The 22,452-nt window shown below is 36.4% G+C and overlaps 1 protein-coding gene across 1 annotated transcript in view; it reads left to right on the forward strand.

Annotated features, from left to right (window-relative positions):
* Positions 1 to 22,452, forward strand: part of LOC125928638 (phospholipid-transporting ATPase ABCA3-like) — a 164,888-nt gene that overhangs the window by 14,355 nt on the left and 128,081 nt on the right. Inside the window, 2 exon segments of the mRNA XM_049639368.1 lie at positions 12,213 to 12,333; positions 12,914 to 13,027. Of these exon segments, the coding sequence (XP_049495325.1) occupies positions 12,213 to 12,333; positions 12,914 to 13,027 (235 nt within the window).

Genomic DNA, 22,452 nt, shown 5'->3' on the forward strand with positions numbered 1-22,452 from the left:
TTTTTTTATTGGAATTATTGGATTGGTCTTTAGTTTTAGTTCCAGAAGATAATTACAGATAGAATTTAAATGCCAAGTGCTCTAAATCTCTCTGGAATAAGGTGAGTTACAAAGAAATAATCAACTGGGCTGTGGAATTGTCTTGATGAATTCGGATACAATTAAATGTCAAGATTCTATGATTCTGTGATTAGTTTTTCCATTTTCTGATATCTGAATTTTTTTTTCTAAATGACCTCTCATAGTTCCCTTCAGAATTTCTGTTTCTTGGTCAGAGAGCATGTTGTGTTATGGCCACATGCTTTGCAGTTCAAACTCTAGTCATTTAGCCAATAATGTGTATAATATATATAATGTAAATATATAAAATACATAATATAAAATAATTTTATATAATATATAAATGTATAATATAAATATAGAGGGTGAGATGACTTATATAACATATGTATATACACACACACACACACACACACACATGCATACACATATACATACACATATGGTTGATTTATTGCCTAATTTGTTTCAGGAACTGATAAATCATAGATATAAATCCTATCTCTGTTGTTTATTAACTGTGACATGTCATATAACTTTTCTAGCCTTTTTTCTCAGATATAAATTGAGTAAAACTAATTTGCAGGACTGTCATGATATTCAACTAGATATTGTGTGAAAAATTATCACTATCTAGTCACCTGAACCCGCTGTTTTGAGGCATAAAGGAGGAAATGCATGTTGAGTGTTTGATAGATTGCCAGGCGCATAGTTGAATACTCAGTAGCTGTTAGATGTGACTGTTCACATCGGCCATCTCCATGTCACTTATCTCCTTGTGTAATCTTGAATCATATCATTTTCTCTCTTTCCTTTCTTAGTGGCCACAACACTTCATGTATCAGGCTCATGTTGTTTCTCCCCATCCAGCTCTTCTCACTCAGGGCTCTTGTCACACATCTCCTTATCCATCCATCAAACGAATGGCTTTTTTGAAACTTCCTTTATGTTTATGTTTCCTCTGACTGTAATGCTTTCCTCTTTCTTTTCTGGTTGGTGTACACACAGTTAACTTACTTGTCCCAAATGTTGTGCTGCTATCTCCTTGTTGATGGTCTCTTTTTAATTCTCAATTATAATTTAAAGTTTTTTCTTTGAGTCCCCAGAACATGGTACATAAATGTCAACATTGTGACTGATTTATATTTCATTTTTAAAAATTTTTCATTGAAGTATAACATACAAACAAAAAAATACACAAGTCCTAAGTGTATGTGTTTTAATCCCTTCAGGCTACTATAACAAAAATATCAAACAGTATACCTTATAAGCAATAGAAATTTACTTCTCTCATTTCCGGAGCCGGGAAAGTCCAAGATCAATGTGCCAGCAGATTCAGAATGTCTGATGAGAACCCACTCTGTGGTTCTGGTTCATAGATGGCACCTCATCACTGTCTCCTCCTGTGACAGAAGGAATGCAAGCTCTCCAGGGTCTGCTTTATAATGGCACTATTCTGATGCATGAGGGCTCATCCCTCATCACCTAATCATTTCTCAATGGCCCCACCTCAAAGTGCCCTTAGATGGGGCCTAGGTTTTGGTGTTGTTTTTTTTTTTAATACGAAATTTATTGTCAAACTGGTTTCTTTTTTTGTTTATTTTGGAAAAAAATTGGTAGGTGTGTTTATTTTTTTAATATGAAATTTATTGTCAAATTGGTTTCTTTTTTGTTTCTTTTGAAAAAAAATTGGTAGGTGTGTTTATTTTTTTAATATGAAATTTATTGTCAAATTGGTTTCCATACAACACCCAGTGCTCATCCCAACAGGTGCCCTCCTCAATGCCCATCACCCACTTTCCCCTCCCTCCCACCCCCCATCAACCCTCAGTTTATTCTCAGTTTTTAAGAGTCTCTTATGGTTTGCCTCCTTCCCTCTCTCTAACTTTTTTTCCCCTTTCCCTTCTCCATGGTCCTCTGTTAAGTTTCTCAGGATCCACCTTAAAGTGAAAACATAAGGTATCTGTCTTTCTCTGTATGACTTATTTCACTTAGCATAACACTCTCCAGTTCCATCCATGTTGCTACAAAAGGCCAGATTTCATTCTTTCTCACTGTCACGTATATTCCATTGTGTATATAAACCATAATTTCTTAATTCCATTTATCAGTTGATGGACATTTAGGCTCATTCCATAATTTGGCTATTTTTGAAAGTGCTGCTATAAACATTGGGGTACAAGTGCCCTTATGCATCAGCACTCCTATATCCCTTGGGTAAATTCCTAGGAGTGCTGTTGCTGGGTCATACGGTAGATCTATTTTTAATGTTTTGAGGAACCTTCACACTGTTTTCCAGAGTGGCTGCACTGGTTTGCATTCCCACCAACAGTGCAAGAGGGTTCCCGTTTCTCCACATCCTCGCCAGCATCTATAGTCTGATTTGTTCATTTTGGCCACTCTGACTGGCGTGAGGTGATACCTGAGTATGGTTTTGATTTGTATTTCCCTGATGAGGAGTGACGTTGAACATCTTTTCATGTGCCTCTTGGCCATCTGGATGTCTTCTTTAGAGAAGTGTCTATTCATGTTGTCTGCCCATTTCTTCACTAGGTTATTTGTTTTTTGGGTGTGGAGTTTGGTGAGTTATTTATGGATTTTGGATACTAGCCCTTTGTCTGATATGTCGTTTGCAAATATCTTTTCCCATTCCATTGGTTGCCTTTTAGTTTTGTTGATTGTTTCCTTTGCAGTGCAGAAGCTTTTCATCTTCATGAGGTCCCAATAGTTCACTTTTGCTTTTAATTCCCTTGCCTTTGGAGACGTAGCATTTGACAAAATTCAGCATCCTTCCTTAATAAAAACCCTCGAGAAAGTCGGGATAGAAGGAACATACTTAAACATCATAAAAGCTATTTATGAAAAGCCCACAGCTAATAATCATCCTCAATGGAGAATAACTGAGAGCTTTCCCCCTGAGATCAGAAACATGACAGGGATGTCCACTCTTACCACGTTGTTTAACATAGTATTGGAAGTTCTAGCATCAGCAATCAGACAACAAAAGGAAATCAAGGCATCAAAATTGGCAAAGATGAAGTCAAGCTTTCACTTTTTCCAGATGACATGATACTATACATGGAAAACCCAATAGACTCCACCGAAAGTCTACTAGAACTGATACATGAATTCAGCAAAGTTGCAAGGTACAAAATTAATGTACAGATATCAGTTGCATTCTTATACACTAATAATGAAGCAACAGAAAGACAAATAAAGAAACTGATCCCATTCACAATTGCACCAAGAAGCATAAAATACCTAGGAATAAACCTAACCAAAGATGTAAAAGATCTGTATGCTGAAAACTATAGAAAGCTTATGAAGGAAATTGAAGAAGATATAGAGAAATGGAAAAACATTCCATGCTCATGGATTGGAAAAATAAATACTGTGAAAATGTCAATGGTACCCAAAGAAATTAACACATTCAATGGAATCCCAATCAAAATTGCGCCAACATTCTTCTCGAAGCTATAACAAGCAATCCTAAAATTTGTATGGAACCACAAAAGGCCCCGAAGAGCCAAAGTAATTTTTTTTAATATACGAAATGTATTGTCAAATTGGTTTCCATGCCACACCCAGTGCTAATCCCAAAAGATACCCTCTTCAGTGCTCATCACCTACCCTTCCTTCCCTCCCACCCCCCCATCAACCCTCAGTTCTCACTTTTTAAGAGTCTCGTGCTTTGGCTCTCTCCCACTCTAACCTCTTTTTTTTTTTTCCTTCCCCTCCCCCATGGGTTTCTTTGAAGGTTCTCAGCATCCACATAAGAGTGAAAACATATGGTGTCTGTCTTTCTCTGTATGGCTTATTTCACTTAGCATCACACTCTCCAGTTCCATCCACGTTGCTACAAAGGGCCATATTTCATTCTTTCTCATTGCCACATAGTACTCCATTGTGTATATAAACCACAATTTCTTTATCCATTCATCAGTTGATGGACATTTAGGCTTTTTCCACAATTTGGCTATTGTTGAGAGTGCTGCTATAAACATTGGGGTACAAGTGCCCGTATGCACCAGTACTCCTGTATCCCTTGGGTAAATTCCTACCAGTGCTATTGCTGGGTCATAGGATAGGTCTATTTTTAATTTTCTGAGGAACCTCCACACTGTTTTCCAGAGTGGCGGCACCAATTTGCATTCCCACCAACAGTGCAAGAGGGTTCGCATTTCTCCACATCCTCTCCAGCATCTATAGTCTCCTGATTTGTTCATTTTGGCCACTCTGACTGGCGTGAGATGATACCTGAGTGTGGTTTTGATTTGTATTTCCCTGATGAGGAGCGACGTTGAGCATCTTTTCATGTGCCTGTTGGCCATCCGGATGTCTTCTTTAGAGAAGTGTCTATTCATGTTGTCTTCCCATTTCTTCACTGGATTATTTGTTTTTTGGGTGTGGAGTTTGGTGATTTCTTTATAGATGTTGGATACTAGCCCTTTGTCCGATATGTCATTTGCAAATATCTTTTCCCATTCCGTTGGTGGCCTTTTAGTTTTGTTGGTTGTTTCCTTTGCATTGCAGAAGGTTTTTATCTTCATGAGATCCCAGTAGTTCATTTTTGCTTTTAATTCCCTTGACTTTGGGGATGTGTCAAGTAAGAAATTGCTACAGCTGAGGTCAGAGAGGTCTTTTCCTGCTTTCTCCTCTAGGGTTTTGATGGTTTCCTGTCTCACAGTCAGGTCCTTTATCCATTTTGAGTTTATTTTTGTGAATGGTTTGAGGAAGTGGTCTAGTTTCAACCTTTTGCATGTTGCTGTCCAATTCTCCCAGCACCAATTGTTAAAGAGACTGTCTTTTTTCCACTGGATGTTCTTTCCTGCTTTGTCAAAGATGAGTTGGCCATACTTTTGTGGGTCTAGTTCTAGGGTTTCTATTCTATTCCATTGGTCTATGTGTCTGTTTTTATGCCAATACTATGCTGTCTTGATGATGACAGCTTTGTAGTAGAGGCTAAAGTCTGGGATTGTGATGTCTCCTGCTTTGGTCTTCTTCAAAATTACCTTGGCTATTCGGGGCCTTTTGTGTTTCCATATGAATTTTAGGATTGCTTGTTCTAGTTTCGAGAAGAATGCTGGTGCAATTTTGATTGGGATTGCATTGAATGTGTAGATTGCTTTGGGTAGTATTGACATTTTGACAATATTTATTCTTCCAACCCATGAGCAGGGAATGTTTTTCCATTTCTTTATATCTTCTTCAATTTTCTTCCCAAGCTTTCTATAGTTTTCAGCATACAGATCTTTTACATCTTTGGTTAGGTTTATCCCTAGGTATTTTATGCTTCTTGGTGCGATTGTGAATGGGATCAGTTTCTTTATTTGTCTTTCTGTTGCTTCATTGTTAGTGTATAAGAATGCAACTGACTTCTGTACATTGATTTTGTATCCTGCGACTTTGCTGAATTCATGTATCAGTTCTAGCAGACTTTTGGTGGAGTCTATCGGATTTTCCATGTGTAGTATCATGTCATTTGCAAAAAGTGAAAGCTTGACTTCATCTTTGCCAATTTTGATGCCTTTGATTTCCTTTTGTTGTCTGATTGCTGATGCTAGCACTTCCATCACTATGTACACAGCAGCGGTGAGAGTGGACATCCCTGTCGTGTTTCTGATCTCAGGAGGAAGCTCTCAGTGTTTCCCCATTGAGGATGATATTAGCTGTGGGCTTTTCATAATTGGCTTTCATGATGTTTCAGTATGTTCCTTCTATCCCGACTTTCTGAAGGGTTTTTATTAAGAAAGATGCTGAATTTTGTCAAATGCTTTTTCTGTATCGATTGACAGGATCATATGGTTCTTATCTTTTCTTTTATTAATGTGATATATCACGTTGATTGATTTGCGAATGTTGAACCAGCCCTGCATCCCAGGGATGAATCCCACTTGATCATGGTGAATAATTCTTTTTATATGCTGTTGAATTCGATTTGCTGGTATCATATTGAGAATTATTGCATCCATATTCATCAGGGATATTGGCCTGTAGTTCTCTTTTTTTAGTGGGTCTCTCTCTGGTTTAGGAATCAAAGTAATACTGGCTTCATAGAATGATTCTGGAAGTTTTCCTTCCCTTTCTGTTTTTTGGAATAGCTTGAGAAGGATAAGTATTATCTCTGCTTTCAACGTCTGGTAGAACTCCCCTGGGAAGCCATCTGTTCCTGGACTCTTATTTGTTGGGAGATTTTTGATAACTGATTCAATTTCTTCGCTGGTTATGGGTCTGTTCAAGCTTTCTATTTCCTCCTGATTGAGTTTTGGAAGTGTGTGGGTGTTTAGGAATTTGTCCATTTCTTCCAGGTTGTCCAGTTTGTTGGCATATAATTTTTCCTAGTATTCCCTGATAATTGCTTGTATTTCTGAGGGATTGGTTGTACTAATTCCATTTTCATTCCTGATTTTATCTATTTGGGTCATCTCCCTTTTCTTTTTGACAAGCCTGGCTAGAGGTTTATCAATTTTGTTTATTTTTTCAAAAAACCAACTCTTGGTTTCATTGATCTGCTCTACAGTTTTTTAGATTCTATATTGTTTATTTCTGCTCTGATCTTTATTGTTTCTCTTCTTCTGCTGGGTGTAGGCTGTCTTTGCTGTTCTGCTTCTATTTCCTTTAGGTGTGCTGTTAGATTTTGTATTTGGGATTTTTCTTGTTTCTTGAGATAGGCCTGGATTGCGATGTATTTTCCTCTCAGGACTGCCTTCGCTGCATCCCAAAGCATTTGGATTGTTGTATTTTCATTTTCGTTTGTTTCCATATATTTTTTAATTTCTTCTCTAATTGTCTGATTGGCCCATTGATTCTTTAGTAGGGTGTTCTTTAACCTCCATGCTTTTGGAGGTTTTCCAGACTTTTTCCTGTGGTTGATTTCAAGCTTCATTGCATTGTGGTCTGAAAGTATGCATGGTATGATCTCAATTCTTGTATACTTATGAAGGGCTGTTTTGTGACCCAGTATGTGATCTATCTTGGAGAAGGTTCTATGTGCACTCAATAAGAAAGCATATTCTGTTGCTTTGGGATGCAGAGTTCTAAATATATCTGTCAAGTCCATCTGATCCAATGTATCATTCAGGGCCCTTGTTTCTTTATTGACCGCATGTTTAAATAATCTACCCATTGTCGTCAGTGGGGTATTAAAGTCCCCTGCAATTACCACATTCTTGTCAATAACATTGCTTATGTTTGTGGTGAATTGTTTTATATATTTGGGGGCTCCCCTATTTGGAACATAGACATTTATAATTGTTAGTTCTTCTTTATGGATAGACCCTGTAATTATTGTATAATGCCCTTCTTCATCTCTTGTTACAGCCTTTAATTTAAAGTCTAGTTTGTCTGATATAAGTATGGCTACTCCAGCCTCTTTGACTTCCAGTAGCATGATAAGTAGTTCTCCATCCCCTCACTTTCAATCTGAAAGTGTCCTCAGGACTAAAATGAGTCTCTTGTAGACAGCAAATAGATGGGTCTTGTTTTTTATCCATTCTGATACCCTATGTCTTTTGGTTGGAGCATTTAATCCATTTACATTCAGTGTTATTATAGAAAAATATGGGTTTAGCGTCATTGTGATGTCCATAGGTTTCATGCTTGTAGCGATATTTCTGGTACCTTGTCTCACAGGATCCCCCTTAGGATCTCTTGTAGGGCTGGTTTAGTGGTGACAAATTCCTTCAGTGTTTGTTTGTTTGGGAAGACCTTTATCTCTCCTTCTATTCTAAATGATAGGCTTGCTGGATAGAGGATTCTTGGCTGCATATTTTTTCTGTTCATCACATTGAAGATCTCCTGCCATTCCTTTCTGGCCTGCCAAGTTTCAGTAGAGAGATCAGTCACGAGTCTTATAGGTCTCCCTTTATATGTTAGAGCATGTTTTTCCCTTGCTGATTTCAGAATTTTCTCTTTATCCTTGTATTTTGCCAGTTTCACTATGATATGTCGTGCAGAAGATCGATGCAAATTATGTCTGAAGGGAGTTCTCTGTGCCTCTTGGATTTCATTGCCTTTTTCCTTCCCCAGATCAGGGAAGTTCTCAGCTCTGATTTCTTCAAGTACACCTTCATCACCTTTCCCTCTCTCTTCCTCCTCTGGAATACCAATTATGCATAGATTATTTCTCGTTAGTGCATCACTTAGTTCTCTAATTTTCCCCTCACACTCCTGGATTTTGTTATCTCTCTTTTTCTCAGCTTCTTCTTTTTCCATAATTTTATCCTCTAGTTCACCTATTCTCTCCTCTGCCTCTTCTATCCAAGCTGTGGTTGTCTCCATTTTATTTTGCAGCTCATTAATAGCATTTTTGAGTTCCTCCTGGCTGTTCCTTAGTCCCTTGATCTCTGTAGCAAGATATTCTCTGCTGTCCTTTATACTGTTTTCAAGCCCAGCGATTTATTTTATGAATATTATTCTAAATTCACTTTCTGTTATATTGTTTATATCGTTTTTGATCAGTTCGTTAGCTGTCATTATTTCCTGAAGGTTTTTTTGAGGTGAATTCTTCCATTTCGTCATTTTGGATAGTCCCTGGAGTGGTGCGGAACTGCAGGGCACTTCCCTTGTGCTGTCTTGAATAACTGGTGTTGGTGGGCAGGGCCGCAGTCAGACCTGATGTCTGCCCCCAGCCCACCGCTGGGGCCACAGTCAGACTGGTGTGTACCTTCTCCTCCCCTCTCCTAGGGGCAGGATTCACTGTGGGGTGGTGTGGCCTGTCTGGGCTACTTGCACACTGCCAGGCTTGTGGTGCTAGGGATCTGGCGTAGTAACTGGGGTGGATCAGCAAGGTGCACAGGGGCAGGAGGGGCAGGCTCAGCTTGCTTTTTCTTTGGAGATCTGCTTCAGGAGGAGCCCTGCAGCACCGGGAGGCACTAAGGCCCAACGGAGGGATGGATCCGCAGAAGGACAGCCTTGGGTTGGGTGTCTGCATGGTGCAAGCAAGTTTCGTGATGAGAACTGGTTACCTTTGTGATTTTGGCTGGGGATGGGCGAGGGAGATGGCGCTGGCGAGCGCCTTTGTTCCCCGCCAAGCTGAGCTCTGTCATCTGGGGCTCAACAACTCTCCCTCCTGTTGTCTTCCAGCCCTCCTGCTCTACAAGCAGATCTGTTAACTTATAACCTTCCAGATGTCAAGTCCTGCTTGCTGTCTGAACACATTCTGTCTGGCCCCTCCACTTTTGCAAGCCAGACTCGGGGCCTCTGCTTGGCTGGTGGGCTGCCCCTCCGCCCCAGCTCCCTCCCGCCAGTCCTTGTAGCGGGCACCGCCTCTCTGCCCTTCCTGCCCACTTCCGTGGGCCTCTCATCTTCGCTTGGCTCTGGAGAATCCGTTCTGCTAGTCTTCTGGCGATTTTCTGGGTTATTTAGGTAGGTTTGGGTGGAATCTAAGTGATCCGCATGATGCGGTGAGCCCAGCGTCCTCCTACGCCACCATCTTCCCAGAAGCTGCCAAAGTAATTTTGAAGGAGAAGACCAAAGCAGGAGACATCACAATCCCAGACTTTAGCCTCTACTACAAAGCTGTAATCATCAAGACAGCATGGTATTGGCACAAAAACAGACACATAGACCAATGGAATAGAATAGAGACTCCAGAATTGGACCCACAAAAGTATAGCCAACTCATCTTTGACAAAGCAGGAAAGAATATCCAGTGGAAAAAAGACAGTCTCTTTAACAAATGGTGCTGGGAGAACTGGACAGCAACATACAGAAGAATGAAACTAGACCACTTTCTTACACCATTCACAAAAATAAACTCAAAATGGATGAAGGACCTGAATGTGAGACAGGAAACCATTAACACCCTAGAGGAGAAATCAGGAAAAAACTTCTCTGACCTCAGTCGCAGCAATTTCTTACTTGACTTGTCTACAAAGGGACTAGGTTTTCAACTTAAGAATTTTGAGGAAACACTAATATTCAAACTATTGTAGTAGAATTGAATCGGTTATCATAAAGAAAGTATGCCCATATTATCATGATCCTGTAAGAAATAAAACACTGCCAACACTCTAGAAGTCTGATTGTGTTTTCCTCAAAACATTTTCCCTAAAGTATACAGTAACCTGATTTCTAATATCATGAGTTAGTTTTGTCTGTTTTGAACTTGATATAAATGGAATCATGCACTATATTGTGTCTGTGTGATTCTTTACAGCTAAATATGTAGCTGTAGTTCATTCATATTCATTGAGTTATAGGAGTTTTAAGATTCCATAGTATGACTATCAAAACTTACCTATTTTCCTTCTGTGTTTGGAGTTTGGGTATCATAAGTAATTCTACTATGAATATTTTATACATTTTTTGCTGAATGTTAGATTATGCATATTTAACTTTAGTAGATAATGCCAGTGCTGTCAGCACAGAGCTCCATGTGGAGCTTGATCTCACCAACCACGAGATCATGACCTGAGCCGATATCAAGAGTCAGGTGCTTAATGGACTGAGTCACCCAGGTGCCCAAATTTTATCTAATTTTCCAATTTTTTTCCAATTTTATGAGAGTGTTTTCGCTTCAAAAATGTAGAGATCTTTCACTTTTCATTGTTTTGATTGTACAAGTCTTTTGCATCCTTGGTTAAGGTTCTTATGTGTTTTATTCTTTTTGATGCTATTGTAAATGGAATTGTTTTCCTAATTTCCATTTCAGATTGCTCATTGATAGTATATAGAAGTTCTACTGATTTTTGTGTGTTGACTTTGTATTCTCCTACTTTGATGAGTCATTTATTAATTATGACTTTTTTTTAATGTGTGGAATCTGTGGAGTTTACATGTAAGATCATCTCATCTGCAAACAGAGTACTCCTTCCTTTCCAATTTGGATGCCATATGATACACACACACACACATACATATATATGTATATTTGTGTGTATATATATATATATATATATATATATATATATATATATTTGCTCTGGTTAGAACTTCTCATACTGTGTTGAATAGGAGTGAAAGCTAGTATCATTAATTTTCTCTTGATCTTAGGTGAAAGAGTATGATATTAGCTGTTATTTTTTCTATATGGCCTTTGTTATGTTGAGGAAGTTCCCATCTATTTCTAGTTGAATATTTTATCAGTCTTGAATTTCTGCATCAACTGAAATGATCACGTGTTTTCTCTTAATGTGGTGTATTATATTGGTTGATTTTCTATGTTTAACTCTCCTTGCATTCCATGAATAAATCCTACTTGGTCATGGTGTATAATCCTTTCAACATGCTGCTAAATCTGGTTTGATACTATTTTGTTGAAAAATTTTGTGTCAATATTCACAAGGGATATTGGTCTGTAGTCTTTTCGTGTGTATCTATCTGACCCCTAGACTTATAAAATGAGTTTCCTCCTCTTCAAGTGTTTGGAAGAGTTTGAGAAGGATTATTGTTTATTCTTTTTGAAATATTTGTTAGAATTCACCCGCAAAGCCTTCTGCTCCAGGGATGTACTTTGTTGGAAGTTTTTAATTAATGATCTAATCTTATTCCCCATTATTGATCTGTTCAGATTTTCTCTTTCTTCATGATTCAGTTTTGGTAGATTCTGTGTTTTTAGGAACTTGTGCCTTTTATATAGGTTATCTAATTTTTTGGCATATAGTTGTTCATAGTATGCTTTAAGTGATTGTTTTTATTTCTGTAAAATCAGAAGTAATGTCCCCAGTTTCATTTGGATTTTAGTAATATGAGTCTTCTCTCATTTTCTGGCCAATTTGACCAAAAATTTGTCCATTTGCTTTTATCTTTTGTAATTGAATTAAAATATATTTACATTACATGTTTACATTTATAAAATATATTTATATTACATTGAATTAAAATATATTATGCCCTACTAGAAGAAGGTATAATAAAAGAAAGGGGATATTAATGTAAGTAGTTTATAGTTTTATTAAGGGTGTTTCATGCCTGAACAATATCAGGTAAATTATTGATGAGGTCACCTATGGGCTTATAAGCATCACAGAGCTCCCACACACTAGGTGAGTAATTTTAGTCAAGTCATTGATCTCCTCTATAAATTGGGCATGATAATATTTCTTATTTAACCAATTTTGATTGTGGTGGAAATTTAGATAATATTTGTGAAAGCATTTTGTATATTATATTGTTTTACATGATGTTGATTTGTGTTAATTCTCCCACAGGAGTACCTGCTCATGATAGGACTCAGTAATTGGATGCTCTGGGCTGCCTATTTCTTCACATTCCTCTCTTTGTATTCAGTTATCATCCTTTTGATGTGCATTATTTTCTTTGCCAAGGCAAGTGTCTATTTCACTGTCCAGGCTATAGCTAAACTCTGAGAGTAAAAATGGATACATATGGTGTGGTCCTGTTGGATTCAGGAAGTGAACATGTGCCTATTGGTGACTCCGCTCTGGAAATTCAAGTGCTGCTTAGTCTCTCAGCAAACTAAACTTTTTTTTTTAAGATTTAAAAAACATGTTTATTATTTTTGAGAGAGAGACAGAGAGACAGTGCATGAGCAGGGGAGGGGCAGAGAGACAGGAAGACACAGAATCTGAAGCAGGCTTTAGGCTCTGTGCTGACAGCTCAGAGCCTGATACAAGGCTCGAACTCACAAGCCGTGAGACCATGACCTGAGCCAAAGTTGGGTGCTCAACTGACTGAGCCACGCAGGCGCCCCTCCAGCAAACTAAACTTTAAGTCTAAGTGTGTGGACCTTCTGTAGTTAATGAATTGTTTACTCATCTCCCTGAGGCTTGTCATTAGTTTCACTAGGACTTTTAAAATATTTAAAGATGTTTCATTTCTCTTCTATTGTTTTGCTGTGACACCATTTAGAGTATGACTCAACTGGTTTCCTGATTGTTTTGCTAGATAGAACCTGTGCCAGTTATCCAATACAGTGACCCATCTCTTGTCTTCGTCTTTTTGCTATGTTTTGCCATCGCCACAATGTTCTTCAGCTTTATGGTTAGCACATTCTTCAATAAAGGTAAGTCAAAAACTCCTGGGAAAAATTGTCAGTGACTCAGTGGGGATTATATTTGGAAGCTCCTGTGACTTTCATTTGCCATCTCATCTGCAGCCTCTGTTTACGTTCTAGCTAAAAAGACAAGTATTATATGTACATGAAATGATTCCAAAAGAAATGAAAGGAGCAGTGAAAATATAGTGTAGTATACATGTGAAAAAGGGTAAGAACCAAAATAAGATAATATTTGAGGATTCTTTTTAACCTTTACCTGTGGCTTCACATGTGGTATCTGTTTAACCATCCAGCAGGAATGGTAATGATTGAGATGGCTTCTGTATATTCTACTAGAGGGAATAAAGTCTGTCAGTATGCGATGATGATCCTGAGGTATGTGAAGAGGAATAAAACAACAAAATTGCTTTCCTGAAATAAAGGGTCTGTGTACTTCATTAATAGATTTTTATTGTGTGTTTGATGTGAATTTGAAATATAGTATCCCATAGAGCTGACATTGACCTTGGAGACATGCATATCATATGCACAAAAAAAGATTTGACAGGACATGCAGAGAGCAATGAAAATTAATGGATCATAGTATACACACGAAAAAAGAATTAAAATCCTCCAAATTCATATTAAGATTGAGATAAACCAAAGAATGCTTCCTGTAGAGATTAGTTTTTAAACACTTTTGAAAGACTAGAAGATTGGAATAGGAAGTCAAGTCAATGGATGCAAGCATCATTCATATCTTTGTGCTGGCACGGTATCTCATATACAAAGGCAAGTGATAATTGTTTCCTTCCTTTTTGAGGGCTCACATACCAATAGCAGTCATGACCAATAATTCTATTTCATTTTATTTTTATTTTTCTCAGTACATTATCATGAGTCTTGTTAGTTAATGGCTCCTCACAAGGCACATGATTGTATGTATGACCGTAAACAGCCAAAATTAAAAAACAAAACCAGCCAACCCGGAGGTAAAGAAAAGTGGTGTGTCAACATAAGGCACAATGTGATATACCAAAGAGAAAAAAGAGATAGTTAGAAAACAAATACTGTTGTTTTCTGTTTCTGGAATTATGGCAGACTAGATATTTAGAACGTTTTTGTACGTGTCTTTTGGTATATATGTATAAGACTTTCACTGTGGTATATAGTTAGGAAAGGAATTGCTAGGTCATAGCAAGGTTTGTAAATGTCCAGCATGACTACCCATGTCCAACATTTCCAAAGTGGTTGTGTGCCTTTACAGCCCCACTAAAGGAAGATGAGAATTCCTATTGCTCATATCCTTGCCAGAATTTACTGTTCAAACTTTAATTTGTGCCACACTAGAGATATGAAATACTATCTCATGGCAGTTCAAACCTTCATTTTCCCACTTACTGATGAAGCTGAGTGTTATTAATATGAGTCATGTGTTTCCTTTTCTATAAAATCTGTTTGTGCATGCTTGTCTATTATGATTATTGATTTTCAGGAGTTATTTATATATTCCTACTACCGACCTTTTGTTAGTTGCAAATGTGTTGCAAAACTTGTCCCAGTTTGGAACTTTTAGCTTTTTGTTAATGTTATCTTTTAATAGCAATTTTAATGTAACCAATCGTTTCCTTTACCAATCTCATCCTTCATAATTTGTGATACTAAATATTTCAGTGAAAAAAAATTTTCTAAGGCACAGAGTTATCTTCCTGTGTTCTATATAGGAATTGATACTTTTGTGTGTGGTATGATATGGTGAATTGATTTTTCCCTCAAGTGCATAAGCAGTTGTCTGGCAACATGTGATAAATAGTTCACCCTTTCCTCACTGCTCTGCAGTACCTATTCTGTTATATGTCAAGATCCCCCTCATGTGTGCATTTGTATGGAGGTGGTCCTTTCACTGATACGTTATGTTTGAAGCATATTCACAGCATTTTAGTCAATATGGCTTCATAATAAATCTTATCACCTGGTAGGGAAAGACGTCCAGTCCATTCTTTTTCTTCAAGTATGTCTTTGACTATTCCTGGCCCTTTGCTACTCTGTATACGTCTTAGAATAAGTAGGTTATATTCCATAAAAAAATATTGTTTGCATTATCAATCAAAGTATATTAAATCTATAGGTCATTTTGGGGAGAATTAACATCTTTATAATTTTGAATCATCCTCTTCAAGAACATGACATATATTTCCTTTTGATTAGGTCTTTTAAAATTCTTTTTTCTAGCTTTATATTTTTGTTATAAAAATTTAATAACTGTCTTCCTGAGTGTTTTTATTCTTTATTATTAAAAATGAAATATTATCAAAGTTATATTTTCACCTGCTTGTGATAATATTTAAATGTTGCCTTTCCTTACAATTTATTAAACTCTCAAATTATTTCTAAGAACTGTACATTCCTTTGGATTTTCTATATGCACATTCCTATAACGTGAAAATAAGGTGGGTTTTTTTTCCCTCAGTCATTTTGTCTTATTTTCTTTCACCTCTTACTGCACAGGCTAGATCCTCTAATATATAATAAAAGGAATTAATGTAGATATCTTTGTCTTGTTCCTAAAATTAAATGGAAGTGGGGTTTTGTTGTTTGTTGTTTGTTTTATTTTAGAAAGAGCGTCCATGAATGGGGGAGAGTGACCAAGGGAGAGGGAGAGACAGAATTCCAGGCAGGGTCCATGCTCAGTGTGGAGCCTGCCATGGGGCTCAATTCCACAACCCTGGAATCATGACCTGAGCTGAAATATAGAGTCAGATGCTCAACCGACTGAGCAACCCAGGTGTCGCAAATGGAAATGTTTTTTATTAGTAGTAAATACATACAACATAAAAATTACCATTTTAGCTATATTAAATAAGTATACAGTGTGGTAGCATAAAGTATATTCCTAATATACCATCACTATTATTTAATTTCAAAACATTTTCATCACCTGAAATGGAAACCACATATCTGTTAAGCAGTACTCCCATCCCACCATCCCCTCAGCCCCTGGCAACCACTAATCTGCTTTCTGTTTTTATGGATTTGCCTATCTGGATATCTCATATAAATGTAATGATACAAATATGTGACATTTTGTGTCTGAATTTTTTTACTTAGCTTAATGTTTTCAAGATTCATCTCTTGTGTAGCATTTATCAGTACTTCACTCCTTGTTATGACTGAGTAATATTACATTGAATTGATGTACAACATATTGCTCATCTAGTCATCCACTCATGGGCATTTGGATTGATTCCTCCTTTGACTCTTGTGAGCCAAAGTGCTTCAATGAACATGTGGGTACAAATTATTGTTTGTGCATGTGCTTTCAATTATTTTGAATATAAACCTCAGAGTAGAATTGTTTGGTCATATGGTAATTTAATTCTCAACTTTTTTGAGGAACCATTAAACTGTTTTCCATAGTTGTTGCAACATTTTACATTTCTACCAAGAATAAAGGAAGGTAACAATTTCTCCACATCCTTGCCCCTCCTTGATACATTCCATTTTTTATTATAACCATCCAAATGAGTGTAAAGTGATACCTCATTGTGATTTTGATTTTCACTTCCCTAAACGGTAATGGTGTTGGGCATCTTTTCATGTGCTTGCTAGTCATTTGTATATCTTCTTTGGAGGACTGTGTGTTCAAGTCCTTTGACTATCTTTTAATTGGATTGCTTGTATTTTGATTGGTGTGTTGTAAGAGTTCTCTATATATTCTGGATACTAAGCCCTTTCAGGTACATGATCCTCAAAATACCTTTTGACTCTCTTAATAATATCCTCTGGTGCACAGAAATTCTTAATTTTCATGAAATCCACTTTACCTATTTTTCTCTTGTGTGTGTCAAAGAACCCATTTGCTAAACCTAGGGTCATAAAGATTTACCTGTACATTTTCTTCTGAGAATTTCATAGTTTTAGCTGTTATATTAATGTCTCTTATCCACTTTTAGTGTTTATATATGGTATGAAATCCGGGTCGAAGTTCATACCTTTTGCATTTAGATTATCTGTTTGTCAAAGGACCATTTATTGAAGGGACTGTTCTTTCCCTTATTGATGCTCTTGTCACCATTGTCAAGAATCATGTGTATATATGACATATGACATAAGTCCTTTATTTCCATATTCTCAGATGTATTCCACTGGGTTTATATCTATCCTTAGATCAGTAACACACTTTTGAGATTACTATGGTTTTGTAGTAAGTGTTGAAAATGGGAAATGTGAGCCTTCAATTTTGTTTTTGTTTTTGTTTTTGCCTGTTTAGGGTTCTGTGCAATTCAACATGAGTTTTAGGTTTGGCTTTTCTATTTCTGCAAAAAAAAAAAAGGCAAATGGGATTTTTTTAAAGGATCACAATGAATCTGTAAATCACTTTGGGGAGTATTTTTATCTTAACTATATTGCCTTGTAATTCATGAAGACATTTCTTTCCATGTATTTAGGTAGTCTTTAATTTCATTGAGGAATATTTTATTGTTTTCAGTGTACACTTCTGCAACCCCTTGGTTTAATTTATTCCTATTTTATTTTTCTCTGCTATTACAAATGGAATTCCTTTTTAATTTTATTTTCAGACTGTTCATTGATAGTGTCTAAAAATTCAGGTGAGGGGTGCCTGGGTGGCTTAGTCAGTTACACATCTGACTTTGGCTTAGGTTATGATCTCACTGCTCCTGAGTTTGAGACCTGTGTCGGGCTCTGTGCTGACAGCTCAGAGCCTGGAGCCTGCTTCAGATTCTGTCTCTCCCCTGCTTGCATTCTCTCTCTCTCTCTCTCTCTCTCTCTCTCTCTCTCTCTCAAATATAAGACATTAAAAAATTTTTTTAATTCAGCTGATTTTTGTGTATTGAACTTGTACCCTCCATTGTTACTGAATATGTTCATTAGTTTTAATAGATTTTTTTTTTGTAGATTCTTTAGGGCTTTCTGCATATAAGATCATGTCATCTGCAAATAGAAAAAATAGAAATAAGCTTACTTCTTCCCCTCCAATTTGGATGTCTTTAATTTTTTTTCTTGCCTAATTGCTGTGGCTAGGACTTCTAGTGTTATGTGAATAGAAATGGTGAAAACACTCATATGTGGAATTTAAGAAACAAAACAGATGAACATATGGGAAGGCAGGGAGAGAATAAAGGGGAAAAAACCACAAGAGACTCTTAATGATAGAGAACAAAGGTTGATGGGAGGGATGTGGGTGGGCAATGGGCTAGATGGGTGATGGGTATTAAGGAGGGCACTTGTTCTGATGAGCACTGGGTGTTGTATGTAAGTGATGAATCACTAGATTCTACCCCTGAAACCAATATTACACTGTATCCTAGCTAATTAAAATTTAAATTGAAAAACAAAAACGAAAAAAGAAAGATACGGTGAAAACAGAAACTCTTACCTTCTTCCTAGTCTTGAGGGAAAAATTTCATTCTTAAACCATTAAGTGTGATCTTAGCTGTGGATTTTTCATAATCTCGTTTATCATGTTGAAGTTTCCTTCTTTTCCTAATTTTTGAGGTTTTTTTCATGAAATGATGTTGAGTTTTGTCAAACCTGTTATCTGCACAAATTAAGATGATTATATGGGTTTTTTCCTCCTTTCTATTAATGTAGTGTGTTTCCATAGACTGATTTTTCTCTGTTGAACTATCTTTGCATTCCTGGGACAAATCCTACTTAGTCATGGTGTAGAATCCTTTTAATTTGCTGCTGTACATTTAGCAAAGTACAACATCCATTCATAGTAAAAACCCTCAACAAAGTAGGTCTGGAGGGAACATACCTCGACATAATAGGCCTTAGATGAAAAACACACATCATACTCACTGGGGGGAAATTGAAAGCTTTCCCCTTTAAGATCAGGAAAAAGACAAGGATGTCCAATCTCTGCACTTATATTCAACATTGTACTGGAAGTCCTAGCCATAGTAATCAGACAATAAAAAGAAATAGAATGCAACTATATTGGTAATGAAGAAGGAAAACTTCCACTCTTTCCAGATGACATGGTACTATATTTGGAAAACCATAAGGACTCCACCAAACTACTATAACTGATAAATGAATTCAGTAAAGTCTCAGGATATAAAATCAATGTACAGAAATCTATTGCATTTATATACACTAATAATAAAGCAGCAGAAAGAGAAATTAAGAAAATAATCCCATTTGCAATTGCACCAAAAATAAAATACCTAGGAATGAACTTAACCACAGAGGTGAAGGACCTGTATCCTGAAAACTATAAAACATTGATGAAAAAAATTGAACATGATACAAAGAAATGGAAAAACATTCCATGTTCATGGATTGGAAGAACAAATATTGTTAAAATATTTATACTACCCAAAGCAATCTACAGATTTATTGCAATTCCAGTCAATATACCAACAGCATTTTTCACAGAACTAGAACAAACAATCCTAAAATTTGTATGGAAACATAACAGACTATGATTAGCCAAAGCAGTCTTGTAAAAGAAAAGCAAAACTGGAGGTATCACAGTTCCAGACTTGAAGTATATTACAAAACTGTAATAAAACAATATGGTACTAGCACAAAAATAGACACATAGATCCATAGAACAGAATAGAAAACTCAGAAATAAACCCACCATTATATGGTAAGTTAATATTTGACAAAGGAGGAAAGAATATCTGATGGGAAAAAGACAGTATCTTCCAACAAATGGTGCTGGGAAAACTGGACGGCTACATGCAAAAGAAACTGTACCACTTTCTTATACTACACAAAAATAAACTCAAAATGGATTAAATACCTAAATGTGAGACCTGGAACCATAAAAATCCTAGAGGAGTGCATGAGCAATAATTTCTTTGACATTGACCATAGCAACATTTTTCTAGATATGTCTGTTGAGGCAAGGGAAATAAAAGCAAAGATATTTAACTACTGGGACTACATCAAAATAAAAAGCTTCTGCACAGAAAAGGAAACAATCAACAGAACTAAAAGGCACCCCCCAGAATGGGAGAAGATATTTGCATATGACATATCTGTTAAAGGGTTAGTATCCCAAATATATAAATAACTTATAAAACTCAACACCCCAAAAACTAATGATTCAATTAAAAATGGGCAGAAGACATGAATAGACATGTTTACAAAGAGGACATCCAGATGGCCAACAGACACATGAAAAGATGGTCATCATCATTGATCATCAGGGAAATACAAATCAAAACTACAATGAGATGTCATCTCATACCTGTCAGAATGGCTAAAGTCAAAAACACAAAGAATAACAAGTGTTGATAAGGATGTGGAGAATCCTCATGTACTATTGGTAAGAATGAAAACTGGTGGAGTTACTGTGGGAAATAGTATGGAGGTTCCTCAAAAAATTAAAAATGGAACTACCATAAGATCCAGTAATTCCATTACTAAGTATTTACCCAAAAAATACAAAAACATGAATTCACGGGGACACATGCACCCCTGTGTTCATTGTAGCATTATTTACAATAGCTAAATTATGAAGTCAGCCCAAGTGTCCTTCAATAGATGAATGGATAAAGATGTGGCATATATATACAATGGAATATAATTTGGCCATGAAAAAGAATTTGGCCACTTGCAACAACATGGATGGAGCTAGAGAGTATTTTGCTAAGCAAAATAAGTCAGTCAGAGAAAGACAAATACCATATGATTTCACTCGTGTGGAATTTAGGAAATAAAACAAAGTACAAAAAACGAGGGAGGGGGGAAGGAAGAGAGAGAGAGAGAGAGAGAGAGAGAGAGAGAGAAAGAAACAGACTCTTAACTATAGAGAACTAACTGATGGTCACCAGAGGGGAGGTGCACTGAGTAATGTATAAAATTGTTGAATCAATGCATTGTAAACCTGAAACTAATGTAACCCTGTCTGTTAACCATACTGGAATTAAAATATATACCTTAAAAAATGTTGCTGTATTCAGTTTACTAGATTTTGTTGATGACTTTTGCATCTGTTATTCACATTTTATTTTCTTGTGATGTCTCTCTCTGACTTTGTTACTGGGGTTATGCTTTCCTCACAGAGTGAGTTATGAAGCATTCCTTTCTCTATTTATGTTGGTAAGTTTGAGGGGGATTGGTGTTAATTATTCTCTAAGTTTTCATATAATTCACCAGTGAAGCCATTTGGTACTTTGTTTTTTCAATTGGAAAGTTTTTGATAGTAATTTAATATCTTTGCTTGTTATAGGTCTATTCAGATTTTCTATATCTTCTTGAGTCAGTATTGGCAGGATCTGCATTTCAAAGATTTTGCCCATTGCATCAAGGTTGTGTAGTTTGTTGCTATGCAGTTATTATTAATATTTCTTATTTGTATTACTTTCAAGTTGGTGTGAAAGTGCACATCTTTCTGATTTTAGTAATTCTCTTTTTTAGGAGGTATATGTAAAAGTTTATTAATTTTGTTGACCTTTTCAAAGAAAAAAACTTCTGTTTTTCTTAATTGGCTCATTGTTTTCCTATTCTCTATTTTATTTGTCTCTACTTTAATCATTATTATTTCCTTTTTTCTGCTAGCTTAGGTTTAGCTTGTTCTTCTTTCTCCTTTTCCTTAAGGTGGAAAGTTAGGTTATGCTTTGAGATATTTCTTCTTTTTTAATGTAGGTCTTTACAGCTATAAATTTTCCACAGCACTGCTTTCGTTGTATCTCCTATGTTTTGGTATGTTGTATTTTTGTTTCATTTGTCCTTAAATATTTTCTAATTTTCCTTGAATTTCTTCTTTGACACATTGGTTGTTTAAGAGATTTTTTTCTATAATTTTCACACATTTTTTGGTTTAATTTGTACACATTTGTAACTTTCCACCTGATTTCTTGCTTCATTCCATTGCAGTCCTAAAATATCGTTTGTGTGATTTAAACCTTTTTAAAAGATTTATTGAGACTTGTTTTGTGGTCTAACATATAGTCTTTCCTAGAGAATGTTCCATGTGCACTTAAGAATATATATTCTGGGGTGCTTGGGTGACTCAGCCTATTAAGCATCTGACTTGATTTTGGCTCAGGTCATGATCTCATGGTTCATGAGATCGAGCGCCCTATGGGACTCTGCACTGACAGCATGGAGCCTGCTTGGGATTCTCTCTCTCTCTCTCTCTCTCTCTCTCTCTCTCTCTCTGCCCCTCCCCCACTCACACACTTGCTCTGTCTCAAAATAAATAAACATTCTTTAAAAATGAATAATATATATTCTGCTCTTTTTGGATGGAGTATTATGTATGTCTTTTAGGTAAAGTTAGTTTACTGTGTTGTTTAAGTCCTCTCTTGATCATCTGTCTAGTTGTTCTCTCCATCATTGAAAGCTGGGTATTGAAGTTGTTAAGTATTATTAGAGAGCTTTCTATTTCTCCCTTCAGTTGTCTTTTTTTGGTTCTTGGAATTCTCTTGTTAGATGAATATATGTTTTTAATTATTACATCTTTTTGA

This window comes from Panthera uncia, chromosome E3 (genome assembly GCF_023721935.1).
Source record: "Panthera uncia isolate 11264 chromosome E3, Puncia_PCG_1.0, whole genome shotgun sequence".
Taxonomy (NCBI): Eukaryota; Metazoa; Chordata; class Mammalia; order Carnivora; family Felidae; genus Panthera; species Panthera uncia.